Raw genomic sequence first — 19,052 nt, 5'->3', positions numbered from 1 at the left:
AGTGGCATAAGGTGGCAAGATGCCTGCTTCTGTCACTTGGTCAGTGGGAACTGGATTTGCCAGCAGCCATGGTCTTAATTGGTCCCCGGATGGACTGGCCAGAGCTGGGGGTGGAGTGTGGGGGTGTGGGTGGTGTACTGATTTCAGAGTGAGTAGGTTAACGAGGCTGACCTCTGGTTCTCAGAAACATCAATCCGTTTCTTCCAATGGAGTAACCAGCTTCGAGAGAGCAATGGCGATCTTGAGCTTGGCCTGATCTTTGACACGTGAGGCTCATTTCAATGCTCTTTTCTTTGCTGTAATCATCTGTTCTCTGTCGCCTGTTTGTGCTCAAACTAGAGTCTGGAAAGGCTGTGTTTCATTGGAATGCCACCTCTAAGTGGTACAAGGAGCGCACAAGCACAGACAAACCACATGGCAGTGCTAGTCATGGCTAAGTGACAGACACAGACTTCTAAGTGGAAGAATAGTCTATTAAGCCAGCTTTCAGGTGTCCAATGAAATAGGGAGGGGCTGGAGAAGTGAATTTGGTGCTGTCAGAGCTTCCCCTCATGTCCAAATTCTGCATGGAGCCAATACCTCACCCTCCGCACCATGAACAGCTGCCTGACCAGCACAAGCTTTATGGCCTAAGTCTTCACTTCTAGCCATCACTTTAGGCCTCTGTGCTCATTCCCAGATTCTCAGATCTTGATACCCTCAGCTATGTGTCAGTGTCAGTTGTGCAAGTACAACCAGTGAAGTTATTACTCATGGAGTATGGTGATCTCAACACACATGCCAAAATTTATTTTGGCTTTGGGATGTTTGTTGCTGATAACTGATGTCACTGGGTCTGTTTTCTCAAGTGAAGGAGACCACGTTACTGATCATCTTTGCATTTATGCCATTTACTCTATTTTAGAAACGATTCCACATTTACAGCATTAATCCTTTACTTGACAGCTTGTCAGTTGGCAGAAGTAGCAATTTGACATAAATATGGCTTAATGGCGAGATACATCTTTCAATTACAATTTAGCATGGCTCATCTTGATGAGTACAACTCATGCTATGTTATTTTATGATGAAATGTCAAGGGAGCAAAAACTATTCTACTTAACTTTAAAATTCTTCTTGCCTCCAAATTGTGTTTAATGCCTTCATGTGTAAAATAACAACTACAAAAATTGGGTCGCTACCCTGATGATTAAAAAGACTTAAGTCATGGGCTGTTTATTAGCCCACAGTGATGTTAAGTACCTTGTTAATAGATGCAAGGCTGCTTTCCTCTTGCCGTTTCTCCTGAACTGCATAAAATGGTGCTGGATGGAAATGAAGGTAGGATTTCAGGCTGAGTCGCTCAGTAATTATTTTTGTGTCATTTCACTCTGTGTGGATGTATTTCAAAACCACAAAATGCAAATCCCAGTTTCCAATTTACATCAAAATCCAGTCCTTAACCCGTCCCTGATGCTAGAGTTAAGTTTGGGAGCTTACTGCGGAGGAGCTGTTTATTTCAAATCCATAACCTGTCCATATGCTGACCCGCAGGAGGATCAATATTTACTATACAGATACATATTTGCTCTGATATGCAGAGAGTAAACTTTAATGAGAATGAGAAAAATAAAGAAAAAGATTCATTGTTGTCTTCTGATTCCAGAAAACCTTTGATAAAAATGCCTGTATTGCACCCTCTGATTACAATGTCAAGTTGTAATGCTATAAGAGACCTAAATGTTGAGATGGAGAAGGAAAATAGCTTTAGGATGCAGAGTGGAGCTGGAAAATGTACAGCAGGTCAAGCAGCATCAGAGGAGGACGGGAGTTGACATTTCAAGTTGGAATCTTTCATCCTGGTGCAAGATTCTGACCTGAAACATCGTCTCCCCTTGTCCTCTGATGCTGCTCGACTTGCTGGGCTTTTTCCAGCTCCACTCTGCATCCACTCTGATTCTCCAGTTCTCACTATCTCCAAGCTTTAGGATGCAGCAGAGGAAAGAATTGATTTTTTTAAAAATTTGATTGAATTGAATTTCTGTAATGACATTCTGTGCATTGGTGTTGATTGCTGCATTATTTGAGGATAAATTCTAGATTTATGCAAACTATATCCTATAATCATAGTTTATCTCCCAAAATGTTGCTCATAGTTCAAAGAATGGAACTTGACAGTGTTCAGATAAGAGCAAACATTCACTAGCACACCAGGGTTGAAATTCACTATGGAGATGATTCAGTGGGAAACATGTAGGAAAGCCAAAGGGAGTGGATCTTTTTCCTGGTAAGTGGGTGGCCAAAAAGCATTTACTGCCAATCCTTCAGTTAAGAGTCAACTACATTACTATGGGTCTAGAACTACATTTGGTCAGATCAGGTAGGGAGAGCAGTATTTCTTCTAATAACAGGTATTAGTGAACCAAATGGGATTTTATGACAATAGTTACAAGGTTGTCATTAGGCTAGCTTTTTATTCCAGTTTTGTTAAAATATACATCTATCAAGTTCAAATTTCATTATCTGCTATGATGGGATTTAAGCCCATGACCTTCAGAATACTAACCAGGCTTCTAGATTATTAGACTAGCAAATTTACCACTACACCCTGCTTCTCATCAACACATTCAGTGCTATTGTTACACATTTCTGGAACAAGAGGGACTTGAACCTGGGCCTCCTGCCTCAGAGGTAGTATCACTAAAACCGCACCACAAGAGCTCCCATTGCCTTACCGCGTAATTTAAAAAAATTGTTGCAAGATGTTATGGCATACCTCCAGAAAAGCTGGGACTTGAACCTAGTTCTCCTGGCCCAGAGAGAGCAACACTATCATTGCACCACAAGAGCCCCACTGATATGCTCCTAATTAACCTGCATCAGAGATGTTATTGCATACCTTGAATAGAATGGGAATTGAACCTATGCTGCTGGTCTCAGCAGTAGTGACATTCCCACTGCACCATGAGGACATTTATCTCAGCATTTAGATGTTTTTTAATCAACCCTGCACAGATATGCTATGTCACACCTCTGGAGTAGGTGGGACTTGAAACCAGGCCTCCTAGTCTAGAGCAGGGACATTGCCACTGTGCCAGAAGAGACCCACCTTTGCCTTGTTATATTCATAATTCAGCATTTTTATTTATTAACCTAATTTTCTCAATAATCTGTTCAGAGATGTAAATATATGTTTCTGGATCACATGGGACTTGAGCACATGGCTCTTGGTCCAGGGGGAGAGACACTACCACTGCACCAAAAGTGGGTCCCCTTGGCCTCACTATGGATGTCTACTTTTATAACCACCCTGTATAGAGATGTAATTACACACCTCTAGAGCAGGTGGGACTTAACCTAGACTTCCCAGTAAACAGCCAGAACATTATCACTACACCACAAGAGGGCTCTTTGCTTCAATGTGGAATTGATGTTACATTTTAAGACCCAGCTTTTAACAATGTATGTTGTAATTGTTTTTGTTGGGTTGTGCGAGGATAATTCTCTCAGGAGCTGATAGTGACACTTTGTTTCTGATCCACTCCACAGAAAGAAATGATTGTTCAGAAAGGCAGTTAACCTCCTAATTGATTTCTGCAAGGCACCTTAATTTCAACTTCAAAACAACATCCCTCTTGCATTAGTAAGCCCTCATCTTTTCTCTGGCTATTCTTTAAGCCCATTTGGATCTGCAACTGGATTCATTGGAGCTTAAAGTAAAATCAGAAACTTAATGCCACCTTCTGGATATCTCTGTACTGTGACTTCATGCACATTAGGAAGTAATTTGTCACTGCCTCCTTTATTTTGTCTTTTCCAGTCACTACAGACAGTAATCTAGCATCTTAGTGGCAGAGTGAATGACGTCCCAGAAGCCAAATGAACTGGAGTCACAAGTCAGAATGTAGAAGATCTTTAAAGTTTGTGGTGTATTCAGATATCTACTACACTTGCTTCCTCTTTCTGTGCAAATGGACAGGAATCACTGTTTATTGAGCTGTGGCAGAATTAAAGCAACAAATAGTATCTCTTGCAGTACAAACCAAAATGCTGCAGGGAAGAAATTACTGTTTCCAGCAATATCAACTATGCAAAGCAGTATTTGCATCATTTTGTTTTTACTGCAGCCTCATCCTGATTGCTATAATTGTAACTTCCTCTCTTTGAAACACTTCACATGACATTGTTCTGACAGAAAACTAATACCCAGTGTTAACAGATATATATAGACTTTCCACAATAAAAGTAAACTGGAACAAGAAATTAGGAATAAGTGATTCGGAAGGTGCCATCCAAGAAATCTTGGCAAGTTGTTGCAGTGCAAATTGTAACTGGTACATGCTATAACCATGTCGTGCCAGTAATAGAAGGGAGTGAATGTTTAAAGTGTTAGGTGTGTTATCATCATGTGGGTTGCGATATCCTAGATGGTGTCAAGCAACTTGAATGTTATTGGAGATTCAATCATCCAGAAATTGGTTCAGGAGTCACAATTCACAGTCTCTAATATCCTCTTGTTGCCACAATATTTGCTTTTGATCAATTATATCAAACACCCACCGCAACCCCAGTTATTGATGATAGCAATTGAATCCAAACAGATCTTCATTCAGTGTAGCCCAACAGTTTCTTCATGTCATGTGGGGTTAATTGAATTTGCTGATGACATGTCTCTGTATTGCTGGGTACTTCAGATAGAGGCTGTATTAGACCATCTATCCAGAACTTAAGCTGATGTTGGTTGCATTGCTGACTCCACCATCACTATGGGTATGAATATACAGGTCCTCTGCTTTTTGTTAGTTATTCAATTGTTGCACTTTTCTCATGGTTGGATATCCCATGAATGCAAAGTTTTTGATCTAAACCATTGGTTGTAAGCTATCACATGTTCCTGTTTGTTGTTTAGTCAGCATGCAATCCTGTGAATGAGCTTCACAGTGTTGGCACAATGCTTCAAGGCATGTCTCTTGCTCCTACCAGGCCTTCCTTCACTTCACATTGAGTCAAGGTCTGTGCACTGATTCAATGGCAATGGCGGATTGAGGGACATGCTTGAATATGAAATCCAAGATTGTGGTGGAATATGATTGTGCTGCCCCTAATGATCCACAACACCATGTTTTGTAAGATGCCTTCTGAATCTATCCCATTTAGCACAGCCATAGTGCAATGCAACACAATGGAAGGTGTCTTCAATGTGAAGATAGGTCTTTGTCTCCACAAGAATTGTGCAGTAATCACAAATTGCATGGTGTCATGGGTAGATGCATCTGCACCAAGTGTATAGGTGAAGATCAAATTATTTCCTCCTTTTTGCTGATTTTCTCATCACTTGCTTGGCGTAATCTGGCAGATATATCCTCAGTCAGCTTGGTGGTGCTACGAAGCTACTCATGATAATGTACATTGAATTCTTTCACCCAGATTACATTCTATGCTCCTACTACCCTCAGAGGTTTTACCAAGTGGTGGTGAACATGGAGGAATATGGATTCATAAGTTGAAGAGGAATGGAAGGTAGTAATCAGCAGGAGGGATTCCTTGCCCTTGGATTTCACTCTTGGATTCAGAGTCACCATTGCACTGTTACATTTGGTGAGTATGTCCTGCCTGTATTACAAGACCCACACAGGAAGTTGTGATCGAAGTGCTATGGACTTTGGCAAAAAAGTGTAATTCAGTAATCATCACTATGTTAGGCTATTGCTGGACAAGTGTGTGGGACTTGTGCCAGATTTGAGTCAAGTCCTTTGTGGAATCAATTGGCTGGACTTGGTTTTGTCAATGTAGGGTGGTCCAGATTTATTTTCTTCAATTTTACTATGAGTTTGATGTAATGGAATGGGCTGCTAGGGGTCAATTAAGGGTCAACTACAGTGTTGTTTCTTTGGAGTCACATGTAGGCCAGACCACATAAAGATAGCAAATTTTCTTTCCTTAAAGGATATTAGTGAACCAGTTAGCTTTTCACAACAATTCACTAGTTTAATGATCTCCATAATTGAGACTAGTTTCTTATTCCAGACTTATTTAATTAATTGAAGTTAAAATTTTCCAGCTACCATTGGGGGATTTGAGCTCAGGTTTCCAGAAGTAATAAACCTCTCAATTTCCTAAACTAATAACATATTCATCATGCCACCATACCTGTGATTTATTGTGTAAAAGAAGCAGGAATAGTTAATTTGGCCTCTTAAGCCTGCTCCACCATTCAGTTAAGTCATAGTTAATTTGTGTTTAATTAATCTGCAGTAGCTCCCTATACCTGAAGATCTGAAGCAACAAAAATCTATTCATTCTACTTACTACTTAATTCTATTTGGCCAGCATCCACAGACTTTTGAGAATTCGAGATTTGATTTGCACTACTATTTGGGTAAAATTGTTACCTAACTTTCTCCTTAAATATGATGAATACACCCTTAACATTTGATTGCTTCCATCAGCAGAAATTGTTTTTGTGCGTATTTCCTGTTTAATCCTTTTAACAGGTCAAGCACTTCAGTCAGACCACCACTTCATCTACATTCATATGAATCCAAGAGAATTTCACAGAATCTGTCTCAATAATTGACTGTATAAGTTATTGTGTCATTTAGATTTATTGCCACATGTATATAAAAATACAATAAAAACTGTTTCTTCACATGCAGAATGCAAAGCGTCATCAAGCTCCAGCGCCATCTTGAAACACTGAATGTAACGCAAAGTTTTAGTGCAGAAGTGTTCACCTTTCCCTCTTTTTCTTGTTACCCTCCGCTACTCCTCTGTTTGCTGCTTAAGATCATCCAGGGCCTCTAATGGGCTTTGGGGTCTTGGTTATAGGACCACTTCCTCTGTCGCAACAACTCCTGCAACCACTGCATTCCAGCTGGAGCTTGAGCCTGGTCTCATGCCTCCTGATCTCTGTACAATGACTCTTCAGGCCCTGCCATCGGTATTCGGTCGCTGGAATCCTGGCTCCAGGCTCTTCCACTGTTGATGCTGGAGCCTCTACGCTGGCCATGGATCTGGGTCTGTGTGAGTCCTGGGTCCAACTGACTCCCCACAAAAAAACCACAGAAAGACAATGAAGCCGCAAAAGCACTGAATGATACGGATGTGTGAGATGATATAGATTTGGCTGGCACCGCAGCATGGTGCCCATGAACAGCCAAGCCCCAGGTTCTGTAGCTGAATGCTGCTGACCCCACCACTGCCATCTTGGAAATGGAGGTATGGCGACTCACAGAAAAAAAATCCAACAACTCCCAAATTGCATTGTAGTTCATTGGATTAGGTTAATTAGTATCATATATGAATTTGATTCATGGCAATTGCTGAGACAGGAATGAGAATTTGTGAAAAGGAGTCTACATCATTGGGATCAACATTTGAAGCCTATGAATGTTTCTTTCAGTACCTGCTAAATCAAAGCTTACTTCTTTCTGTCATGGCCTAACATACAAAATGTCCTCTTCTTTTTTGTTCCTTTTGAAACACAAGCTAACTGAAAAATAGGTTTAAATTTATCTAAAGTAAACATTAGACAAGAACTTTAAATCTATCACTGCACTACAAAATATCCACTGGATTCTAAATGTAATTCCTATCTGTCAAAAAAATTATAGTTTTTTTTTCCTTTTTCCTTCTCCCTACAAGCCAATTTTGTGAATTTGAAAATCTGTTTGTGCAGGAATGATATGCCATCTACAAGAATATGTATATACAAATATTTCAGCATGTCTGCCTCTTGTATGTCTCAGTTTTTGTTTTGAAGAGACTAAACTTCAGATGAAGCATCTACAAAAATTGTGACTTTCATGTTTTACCCAGCTTCATAACCCAAATACTAGGAAATTTTACTGAAGACTGAATTTCATTATCCTGGAACTGAAATCCCTTCAATTGTTGCTGCACTGTCCATGTTAAATATATCGGTTCTTGGCTGGGCTGCGAATTGGGCGATTTTGTGTTGATGTTCTGCTGTGACAGAGCGAAAGGGAAAATTGACAGGAGGATGTCTCTAAGCTTCTAAAAAGGTCACATTCAAGATCATCGATGAGCAAGAACATGTCCAGAACCTAAAATTCAAATTTCCAACAGAAGGAAACTTGGAAGGGAGGTGAGACGAAAAGTGGAGTAAGAGAAGAATCTATATAAAAAGTAATTTGTCCTTTTCTGGAAAGTAGTGTCCAGGGCAGGAATTTTCTTGCATGAAACACTCCTCAGATGAACAAACAATCGACATAGAATCTACAGTTCAACAGGATTCCAGTATGAAATGCTAACACATTTAACAAGCATTAAGTTACCTTCTGGAGACACAAATGGACTAAAGGTGAGCAGTGAAGAAATAACAACACGATAAAGCAACAGAAACAGGAATATTTGCTTAACTAACTATGTGTTACTAATTTTTGACAGGTTTGAGTATCAACTTATTTTTCTAGAATTCTTGCAAACCACTCCAGGAGAATTGAACAAAAATCAAGAAAGTCATTTAGCAATTCAGAAAGAAACTACTTTCAGGTTGCTCTCCACAAAGTGACGTAAGACTAAACCACAACATTAAAAACAAAGGAATCTGAACTTCCTGTGTTTTGTAAAATTCAGGAAAGCATTACAATAAAATGGCCAAGAAAACCACTAAGAATACAGCTTCAACATTGTGCAATATCATTTTGCAAGAGTTGAAAAGATCTCTGAGTTTGACTCATGGCAGAGTGCTCCTCAGAACTGTAGATTTTAACAGAAATTCATGCAGAAAATCATTTGAAGTGATCCTATAAACATGTGCAAGTTAGACTGGAAAAAAAAGAATGTGCACTAATGCCTTCTTCAATTTCAGACCCCCAAATCCTAAAAGAACAATGAGTACTTTGGCATCAAATGACACATAGGAGAATTTAAGAAGGAACACTTACCGGTTGTAATGCTGAGTATAAAAAACAAAATGCTTGATACTGGTCTCGGTTTACCAGCACTGCGAGCCATTGTACAATTAATTGGAACAGAAATTTCAATGAGAATTTTTGTTCTGGCTGCAGATGTTCACACTACAGTACTGGTTATTTTTACTAAGTTATCTTGATCAAGAAACTTCAACCCTGTCCATTGTAGCTTCAGCTCCTATTGGTGAAATGCAATGAACACAGTTGAATGTTAATGTATGATTTCCTTTGTCATTAATTTTAGCTGAAACAGGAAGAACCCAGTCCCCAGACACCAGAATGTTTTATAGATACATGCATTTTAAAACAGTTACATTTTAGATTATGTTTTAACAACATTTTGAAAGTAATGGGCAATATTTTTGAAACCAGGATTGAAATTGCATAAACTGCAATTTTTAAAGAGTTTCACTTCATGCCATGTGGAGTAAACTATAACAAGTTGTATATCTTTTGCATATGCGTTTATCTCTACATTTAAATATAAATGTGATTTTTGTTTTGGAGAATGTATACTTTATCAATTCTACAGTCAACATTAAAGAGTCACAATGACCTTTTGTAGATTGAGAAATCCTGAATTAAGAGACCAGAAATGCATCTGAGAAAACTGTATGGAGGTGTATAAATATTAAATAGCATATAATAGTCAAATCAGAAATGATAAAGAGATACAATTTCCAACTGGCGAAAAACACATTTTAAACTGTTCTAAATTTTAAACCAAAGTTCCTTACACATACTCATTAAATTAGTTCCCTTCTAAGTAAGGTGGCTTTTTAAACATTTATTCATGGAAAGTGGGTGTCGATAGCTTGGACAGTATATATTGCTATCCCCTAAAAACCCAGAAGGCAGTTAAGAATAAACCACTTAACATTGATCTGGAGTCAAATGTAGGTATAACATGTTTGGATGGTAGAATTCCTTTCTTGAAGGACATGAGTGAACTCGAGTTTTACCACAATCATTCGCATTAGGCTAGTTTTATTTATCCCAGACTTTTTTTTGCTGAGTTCAAATTTCACCACCTGACAAGATGGCATTTGAATCAAAGTCCTCAGAATATTTAGCAATAGACTCTGGATTACTGATGTCATGACGTTACCAATAAATGAACACATGAAATTGCATTTACATAGCACCTGGCAGGACTTTGAGGCAACCCAAAGTGCTTCACAGCCAAATGAGTAAAAATAAGGTCACCATAGTCCTGGTCTCTCATTAGAGAGGGATGACTAGTGGTGGTTTAACTCGAGAGCCACCAGGTTCAAGCAAGGGGAGAGGATGAGAAGGAGAATCCTTCATGGCAACCTTAGCAAGAATTGAACCCATACTGACATCAGTCTACATTGCTAAACAGCCATCCAGCCAACTGAACTAACCAAACTAGTACTGTCCAAATATAATCAATATTACAACAGAGTATCCAATGTGCACAGAGCTGGATCCGACATAGCAATCATTTGCTATATCTTTTCAAAGTGTACTGGTTGAGGGATACATTTTGGCCAAGACACTGAGAAATCACCCACTTTTCTCTGAATCATGAGGATTCTGCAATCAAAGTTGAATTAAAAAATAATGGTGCAACAAATGAACAAACTGGAAAATATGCACAGGCATGGAGAAATTGCAGAGTTAGGGAGTGATAATGTCATGGAGGAATATGTTTGTAATGAGATCAGCAGTAAAGTGGCCCTGATGGAACCCAAACTAAGCAGCAGTGAGCAAATTATTGCTAAGCAGGTGCTGATTGGTTACATTGATGATTGAGTGTAGAGTCATGGGGTAGTAATGAGTCAAGTTGGATTTGGCTTTTTTTGTCAGGACATGCTTGGGCAGTTTGTCATATTGCTAGGTAGATGTCAGTGTTATAGCTGTACTGGAACAGCTTAGCTAGGTGTGTGGCAAGTTCTGGAGCACATCTTCAATGCTATTGCCTGAAACTCATTAGGGCATATTGCCTTTGCAATATCCAGTGCTTTCAACCATTCCCTGATGTCATATGGGGTGAATTGGATTGGCTGATGTCTGGCATCTGTGTTGCTAGATGTAGTGACAGTGATAAGGTCAGCCAGGTGGACCTCATAGCATATGGGTTCCCTGATTGGGGCTGTTAACCTGTTCCAATCAGGGACCTCAGGCTGACAGATATAAATAGGAGTGTAAAAGGTTCTGTTCAGTTGAGGATTTGTTTCTGACCAGTGTCAAGTGCTATTGGTGTGCAAATAAGGGGCGACTTGAAGGCAGGATACTGACCTCTATGGAGTTATTTTAGGCGATGAGAGAAAAAATACAATCTTAAAGAAGTTCATTTGCAACAGCCATCTTTGAATTGGAGTAAATATTTCTGGCAACATGCCAGAAACTTGACTTGGTAAACTTGACTTGTTCGAGTCTGTCATCAATGGCTGGGCCCAGAATGTGGAAAGAATATGTTATTTTTTCTGGGCAAATACCATTGGGACAGATGAAAAGCAACATGTAATTCTCCTGCGAGACCATTCGGTAATTTGGGATTAATGGTGTAACCATGCAAAAGCGCTTATTTACTGAAGCCTAACTGGACTTCAAACAGGCACTACGTCTGGCTTTATCATTGGAAAATGTGGCAAATGGAGCATATGTAATACAGGGTATGCTGAAGGAAATGGACAACCCCGCCAACTTGACTGAGCTTATGGGTATCATTTGAGTGAAGGTAATTGCGTAGCCTCCCTCAGGACATATCCTGAAAAGAGAGACTCTAGGTCAGCACACAGCAAACAACAAAAACAATGCCAAACTTTGGCCAAACCATTAAAATTTTCTCCAGAATCTGGGCCAGCAAGCCATTGTAGTTGCTGCCAGTATGTGAACTCAAGAGAACAAAAGAGTCCCAGTAGACCTGAACTGAGTAAGAAAATTCACAGGAGAGTGCACTTCCGGGAAAGCCTGCCTAAATCTGTTTTGGAACAGTTAAATTGCTTTGTGACATCGAAATCAGAGCCAATCAAAATGAATGTCTGATTTAGTGGTCACTTGGTTCTAATGGAGGTTGATACTGACGCAGCTGTATTGGTGATTGTAGAAGCAGTCTTTAACAAACTTTACTCCGGACTCCAAACCTTAAGATTGATTACGACCTCAGTTAGATTGAGAACCCATACCAGGGAAACTTTGCAGATTAATGGCACAACATCGGTTCCAGTTTCGTACAAGAAGCAGCTGGTTCAGTTACCGCTGATTGTAGTAAAAGGTTCAGGTCCAAGGCTGATGGGATGGAAGTGGTTGAGAAAGATTCACCTTGATTGGCTCAGCATTTTTCAATTTCAAAATGGCTGCCTGAGTGAAGTCCTAATTAAACACCCTGAAATTTTTCAGCAAGGTCCAGGGACTATTGAAGAAATTGAGCCATCTTGTATATTGACCTGGGCAGCACCAGTTGTACTGATCGTGAAGTCCAATGGGTGGGTTTGTTTTTGTGGAGAAACGGTAATGGATAAATACCCAATCCCTCACACAGATGATTTATACGCAAACCTGGCAGGGGAAACTGTCCTTCATGAAGCTGGACATACTTGCTTTGCAGTTAGATGAGGATTTCCAGAAGTATGCTACAATTAATACCCATAAGGGTTTGTACCAATCTGCGAGACTGTCATTTGAGGTATCATCAGCCTGTGCCATTTTTCAGCAGATGATGGAGAACATTTTATAAGATCTACACCAGGTTGTTATTTACCTGAAAGACATGCTAATAACAGGGAAGGTCAATAAAGTGCACTTAGAGAACTTGGACATAGTCCTTAGGCATTTCACCAAGGTGGGCATAGGCCTTAGACGGGAATAAATTGTGTTCCAGGCATCCCAAGTGACCTATTTGGATTACAGAGTCAATAAGACTGGGTTACACCTGTTGGAAGATAAAGTGAGGGCAATAAAGGATTTCCTGGCTCTCATGACTAGACCAAAGCTTAGGTCTTTCTATGGGTTTGTGAATTATTATGGAAAGTTTATATGTAACCTGGCCTCCATTCTGGCACTGTTATATCTGCCATTGAAAAAGGATCAGCCATTGGAAATGATCTCGTAGCTGAGACGAAGCCTTTAGGGAAGTGAGGAAGCAGCGAACATTGTTCAAGGTGTTAGCACATTATGATCCCAAGTTAGATTTGGTGCTGATACACAATGCCTCCCCATACAGTATCAGGCTAATAGATGGCCCAGTGGAGAGGAATGTCTAATAGCATACGCTTCCTGGACTTTGGCTGAAGTGGACCGCAAACAAGCTAAGGTAAAGAAGGAAGGTTTGGCAGTCATCTTTGGTGTGAGAAAGTCTCACAAATACCTTTGTAATTTTGTAATAGTGACAGGCCACAAACCTCTGCTAGGGCAACTCAAAGAGGACAAGGCTGTGCCATCCATATCTTCAGGTGGAATTCAGTGGTGGGCTCTCATTCTAAGTGGGAATATTTGCAGGTTAGAACACTATCAGAAATCCAAGTTGCAAATGCAGATGCCTTGAGTCACTTCCTGCTGGCAGACACACCATTGATGGTGCTATCACTGTAATAGTCCATTCTGGTTTTAAGGTTTCTGGAACACCCTTCCAGTTATCACTGACAATATTAGACTGTGGACTCAAAACTAAAACAGCTGGTGGTGGGGAAATAAGAGGGCCATCACAACTAGAATTGAAACTTTTTGGACCCAGCAAGATCAGATCACTGTAGGGGATGGCATTTTTATTACAGGGAGCAAGGGTGATTGTCCTGAGCAAATGTCTCTGCCAGACACTGACTGAACTCCACCAGGGTCATCTGGGGCGTCCAAGATGAAGATAAAAATCACACAACACCAGGTTATAGTCCAATAGGTTTATTTGAAAGCACTAGCTTTGTGAGAACTGTTTCTTCATCAGGTAACTAATTCAAAAACATTGACATCAAAACCTGGGGAGCTAACTTCTTTGGGAATTGAGAGCAAGGAACATTATTTTATGACTGATAACTACAATAGAGCTAATATCTCATCTTCATACTCCCTGCTCATGTTAACTGCATTTTTGATTGACTGGACAGATCAGTCAACATCATAAGGGGCTAACACCACGTGAAGCTAGTCATTGGTGCTTAAGGCTAACTTATACCTCTTTACAGGAAAATGCATTGTAGGTGGAACAGGTTCCTAGAGGGAAAGACATAAATCTGACCAGGGAAACATTGAATAATGGTAGAACATGGGAAACTACAATCTCCAAAACCTTTGGAGACTGCATTGGAGGTTTTGTGGAGAACATTGAAAGGAAAGATATAATGTAACCATAGGAGATAATGGGAACAGATAGTCACAAAGTCAATGCTGAAGGCTAATCATGAATGGGGTGCAATACAGCACAATGTTCAATGTCCTCAAGTGAGTGGTCAAGGTCAGTGAATGCATCTTTAAAAGGCATACTCCCCATTGTAATGGATCAGACTAGATATCAAGAAGGCAGCCAAGACCCTAACTTTTTTTGTTTGAAAGGCAACTGTAAAATGCCATGTTCCAGATGTAATGCGACTGGTCAAATTACTAGATGTTAATCAAAGCATAATTTATTTAAACACTATAGTTAAAATACAGCCAAAGAAAAAGGAATTTAGAATAACAACTCTATTAGAAAACTTAACCAAATAATAGATATAGTAACTAATACTAATTAACTGTTTCAATATAGTAACATCCCATAAATATACCCCTTGGCAAACGCAGAAAACTCAGAAAAATAGATTTGTCTCACAGGTAACCCAGCAGCAGAGAGAAACCCCAGCTTCTGGCTGTAACCGAGGGAGGGGAAAAAATGGCTTCTACTTCAAGCCCACAACAACTGCTTAAAGCTAAACCTAAAACTGAAAAAAACCCTCAAAAGCCTGATCTGAGAGAGTTGGCCTCAACAGCCAGGCTGCTTCCATTCTTCCAACTATAAAAAAAACCCAAGGTCTCACAAGCTGTTTACCCTAGTGGTTTTGGTAGACTGCTCAATATCTCTGCCTTACAACCTAACCTCTCTTGGGGAAAATAAAAACTAGGACAAATAATCTCTTAAGTCCACAGCATCGTCACACTATCATTTGCAATATCAGCATTAAGCAGCATTCACTTTACTCCACTTCATCATTCACCAACAATCTCAAATAATCATGAGTCATATTTAACATTTGTAGACCCCGTGCACCTTCAACAGAAAGCTGTTCACCTAAATTACATTATTCCTTATGGTTTAGGCATGCATGTACTGTCAAATGCAAGTTTATTACTCAGAGAACAACAGCATAACAGCATCATAAGATCTATATACCTCATTCTATCCACCCATAGTGATCAGTGTTGGCTTCTGGAGGCTGCACTTCTAACTGTTCAGACAATTTAACCTAAAAAGCCTGTTGTTCTTGTGTCTTCGTAATTGTGTGATTCGTCATCACACACAATGCCCAGAACATATCTTGGAGTCAGCTTCCTATTCAGAAAACCTTAAATGCCTACATCTTCACTGTTTGATTGTTAGGCATTTGTTCTATATCTCCTATCTAACAACAGAAAGGGATAGTAGAAAGAAAGTTTGATGATTGGCTTATTGTAAAGAAGCTCCACTGTTCCTATTACCTTTGATATTAATATAGATTTTTACCTAATATTCACATTTAGATTTGATTCAATTTGATGGAACATGAAGCAAGTTTCAACCCCCTCCTCACATACATTGACCTGCTGTAAGCCTCACATGTACAGTTCACAGTTTGCACACACTGCCAGATATTAATTCATGACTGTGATATTGCCTAAAAATATTGCATAAAACTCACTGACACACTAACCCCATTTCCACATGGCAAGGTAGGCTCAATCAAATGGGTGCAGGATGCCTACGTGCCCTATTTACCTTCAAGATGACTGTTGAAACATCGATCACTAAGGCAATGTTTGCTGCTAGGACTGAAGATGTTGGTACCCAAATATTGTTTTTCTCATATTGGCAAACCATCGTAACCCAAATTTGCTTCTAATTTATGAACTAAAGGTGATTTAAATGTTCACCTCTTATAATTCCATTCCCACATCACAGCTTTCCTCTAGTAATCTTTCCCGTTTCAGATTTCCAAAATGTGTAACCCAGCCAGACAATAGAGGAAGGACATGATGATGATAAAGAGACATTTGACACTTGAAGGGTGGCACGGTGGCTCAGTAGTTAGCACTGCTGCCTCACAGTGTCAGGGTCCTGAATTTAATTCCAGCCTTGGACAACTGTCCGGAGTTTGCGTGTTCTCCCATGCCTATGTGGAGTTTGCACATATTCAGTGTCTGAATGGGTTTCCTCCAGATGTTCTGGTTTCCTCCCACAGTCCAAAGATGTGGAGGTCAGGTGGATTAGCCATTTGTTCTAAATTACTCTGTAGTGTCCAGGGATATGTAGGCTAGGTGGGTTGGCCATGGTGAATGTGGGGGTGGGGAGGCTGGGTTTGCATAGGATGTTCTTCACAAGGTCAGTGAGGACTCAGTAGGCTAAATGACCTCTTTCTGCACTGCAAGGATTCTAGGATTTTAACTCTATACTAACCCTGATTATAATTTAGAAGCTAATGCAGAGGCAGCGTGAAGACATTGGTCAGCATCCAGGGCAAGGGGTGACGAGAACATAGCCATCAGCTCACAACTGAGCAACATTCCATCAACTTTAGCTGCTGAGGATCAAAGTGAGAACTTTGATGGGCAGACCAAGGGGCAGAATGGTGGGTACGTTCAATGCTGTAACTGGCACACTGGGAAACCTGCTAGGAAGCCAACATACAGGAGTTTGGAGGAAGTCTGGAAGTAACTTGGCAGAAGTGCTTAGTGCAGAACTTGGAACTCATTCCTAGTAAGTAGCATCCAATTTTGTTTGTGGCTCTAAATCATGATGCAGTGTCTATGGACAATGCAGCCCCAGCAACAATCTCCTTACACAAGAGTGCTGTAGTGAAAGCTCCAATTGCTGTCATGCAAGTTGGGCTTGTTGCCATGGAAACCTGGACCACTGATATTGTGGCTTTCGAGTGCAGTATGGAAAGGGTTCGCAAAGGTTTGAGATGTCTGGCTGACAAGTCACAGCCAGCGAACTGGTGGATTTTGTGGGGGGTAAGAACAGGAAATTTAAGTTTGTGATGGGGAGAGCGGGCGAAGAAATGGGCATTCTCCTGGGATGATGTCCTAGCAAACCTGCTGAAGCATGTCTGCGACATCTTGGGACTATGAAAACAGGAAACCCGTTGCTTGCCGTCTGGGACCTTGAAAGGCAGTGGTCTGAACCTCCAGGAGAAAGTGAGGTCTGCAGATGCTGGAGATCAAAGTTGAAACTTTATTGCTGGAACAGCACAGCAGGTCATGCAGCATCCAGGGAACAGGAGATTCGACGTTTCGGGCACAGGCCCTTCTTCAGGAATCTGAACCTCCACTGCAGCACTCAGATCTTTGATGGAAGCTTTTTGCGCCACCATTGAAGCTTTTGACATGTGAAGTGAGTGCTGAAATGGAAGCTGCCACATTGATCTTCAAACACAGCAACTGCACAGAGCCTGAGGAGAACGACCATATCGAATCATAGAGTCATACAGCACGGAAACAGACCCTTCGGTCCAACCAGTCCATGCAGACCATAATCCCAAACTAAACTAGTCCCACCTGCCTGTGCTTCGCCCATGTCCCTCCAAAAATTTCCTATTCATGTACTTACCTAAATATCCTTGAAATATTGTAACTGTTGCTCATTCTCTATAAAGGCCTGAGCAATGAAGGCAAACATGCTGGAAAGAATGTACTCCAAGTTTTTGAAAAGTCCACTAATATGTTGAGGTTGGATTCCTTAGTGTTCCTCGAACTTGGTTGTTCTATCAGGTTTTCTAGTGTACCAAGTATTTTGGTGTATTTACACATTATCCTTCCTCTGTACACTTATTGAACAAAGAGCCATGACTGTATTACCTGTTTGTTGTGCACTTATGCCTGGTCCTCACCACATACATATTCCTTCCTTATGTGGCATAGATGAACTGATGACGAGCTGGTGACTGAAGGTGCAAGTTGGAATTATGTCACCTCTTCATCTTAACTGTCTTCCTTTTCTTTCGCTCCTAGTAAGAGAGTGGATCTAGGGTAATCAAACTCAAAGGTTAATAGATCATAGAATCTCTCCAGTGTGGCCATTTAACCCATTCAAGACTACACCAATCCTCCAAAGAGCATCCCATCCAGACAAAGTCCCCCACCTTATGCCTGTAATTCCACACTTATCATGGCTAATCCACTTAAACTGTACATCCCTAGACTGTGTAGTGCAATTTGGTATGGGACATCCACCTAATGTGCAAATCTTTGGACTGGTTCAAGGGGTATTTGGGCTGTGGTGAGGGGAAAGGAGAAAGTAAGTAGTATGTGGCTGTGCAATTTATAGCTTTTGAGTCAGAGACGATTGTGGGACACAGTAGAAGCAAGAAAAGGGAAGTGAAATTGGCTAGACAGATATCCTCCAGCGGACATGACCTCAATTTTGCCATTTCACATGATGACCCGCACTGTCTCCTCCACAGGATTGAAATGCTGCTGATGTGCTTATCCAGCTCTAGTTCCTTCCTGCTGCCTCCTTCATTGAATCAGCTTCTCCTGCAAGAAAGAGTGAGTTGAGTCAGTGAAGTGTTGCACCATAGCTTTATATAGTTTAATAGCTGTCAGGGGGTGCTAGTTGTGAGTTATATGTGTGAGGCTGGTCTCATGCACTCAGTGTGTGAGGGTGAAATAAACCATAGAGGTCACCAGATGATATACTGCCCAAGATCAATTGCTGTTAAATGGTTGATGGAGCGTAGTGAATTGAAAAATAGATGAGGATGGTGAATCAGTTGGTAGGAGATATTTTCTAATCAACCTCCTCAGAGATGTTATGACACACACCAGGAGCAAGTTGGTCTTGAACCTGAGCTCTGAGATGGGCACAATACTACTGTACAACAAGAGTCCTATCAATTGGTGGGATATGCCTCTTGAATATTCACTTCACCTATTTGGGAATGTGTGAGATCATTGAATGTCTTCCGAGATTACATTTATGTTCCTGAGCTGCCCTCTAACATCGTCCAC

The 19,052-nt window shown here is 40.5% G+C and overlaps 1 protein-coding gene across 2 annotated transcripts in view; it reads right to left on the bottom strand.

The window, feature by feature from the left end:
- Window positions 1-9,089, bottom strand: part of LOC122539989 (B-cell antigen receptor complex-associated protein beta chain) — a 32,081-nt gene extending 22,992 nt beyond the window's left edge. For both annotated transcript variants that reach the window (XM_043675248.2, XM_043675249.2), the window contains exon 1: window positions 8,889-9,089. In XM_043675248.2, coding sequence (XP_043531183.2) covers window positions 8,889-8,958 — 70 coding nt within the window. In that variant the 5' untranslated portion in view covers window positions 8,959-9,089. The remainder of the gene's footprint in view (window positions 1-8,888) is intronic.
- Between the last annotated feature and the right edge of the window lie 9,963 nt (window positions 9,090-19,052).

The sequence above is a fragment of the Chiloscyllium plagiosum genome, unplaced genomic scaffold (genome assembly GCF_037043375.1).
Source record: "Chiloscyllium plagiosum isolate Xiang-an unplaced genomic scaffold, Cpla_swu_hap1 HiC_scaffold_32, whole genome shotgun sequence".
NCBI classification, from domain to species: domain Eukaryota; kingdom Metazoa; phylum Chordata; class Chondrichthyes; order Orectolobiformes; family Hemiscylliidae; genus Chiloscyllium; species Chiloscyllium plagiosum.
This window is presented reverse-complemented; position numbering and strand designations above follow the sequence as displayed.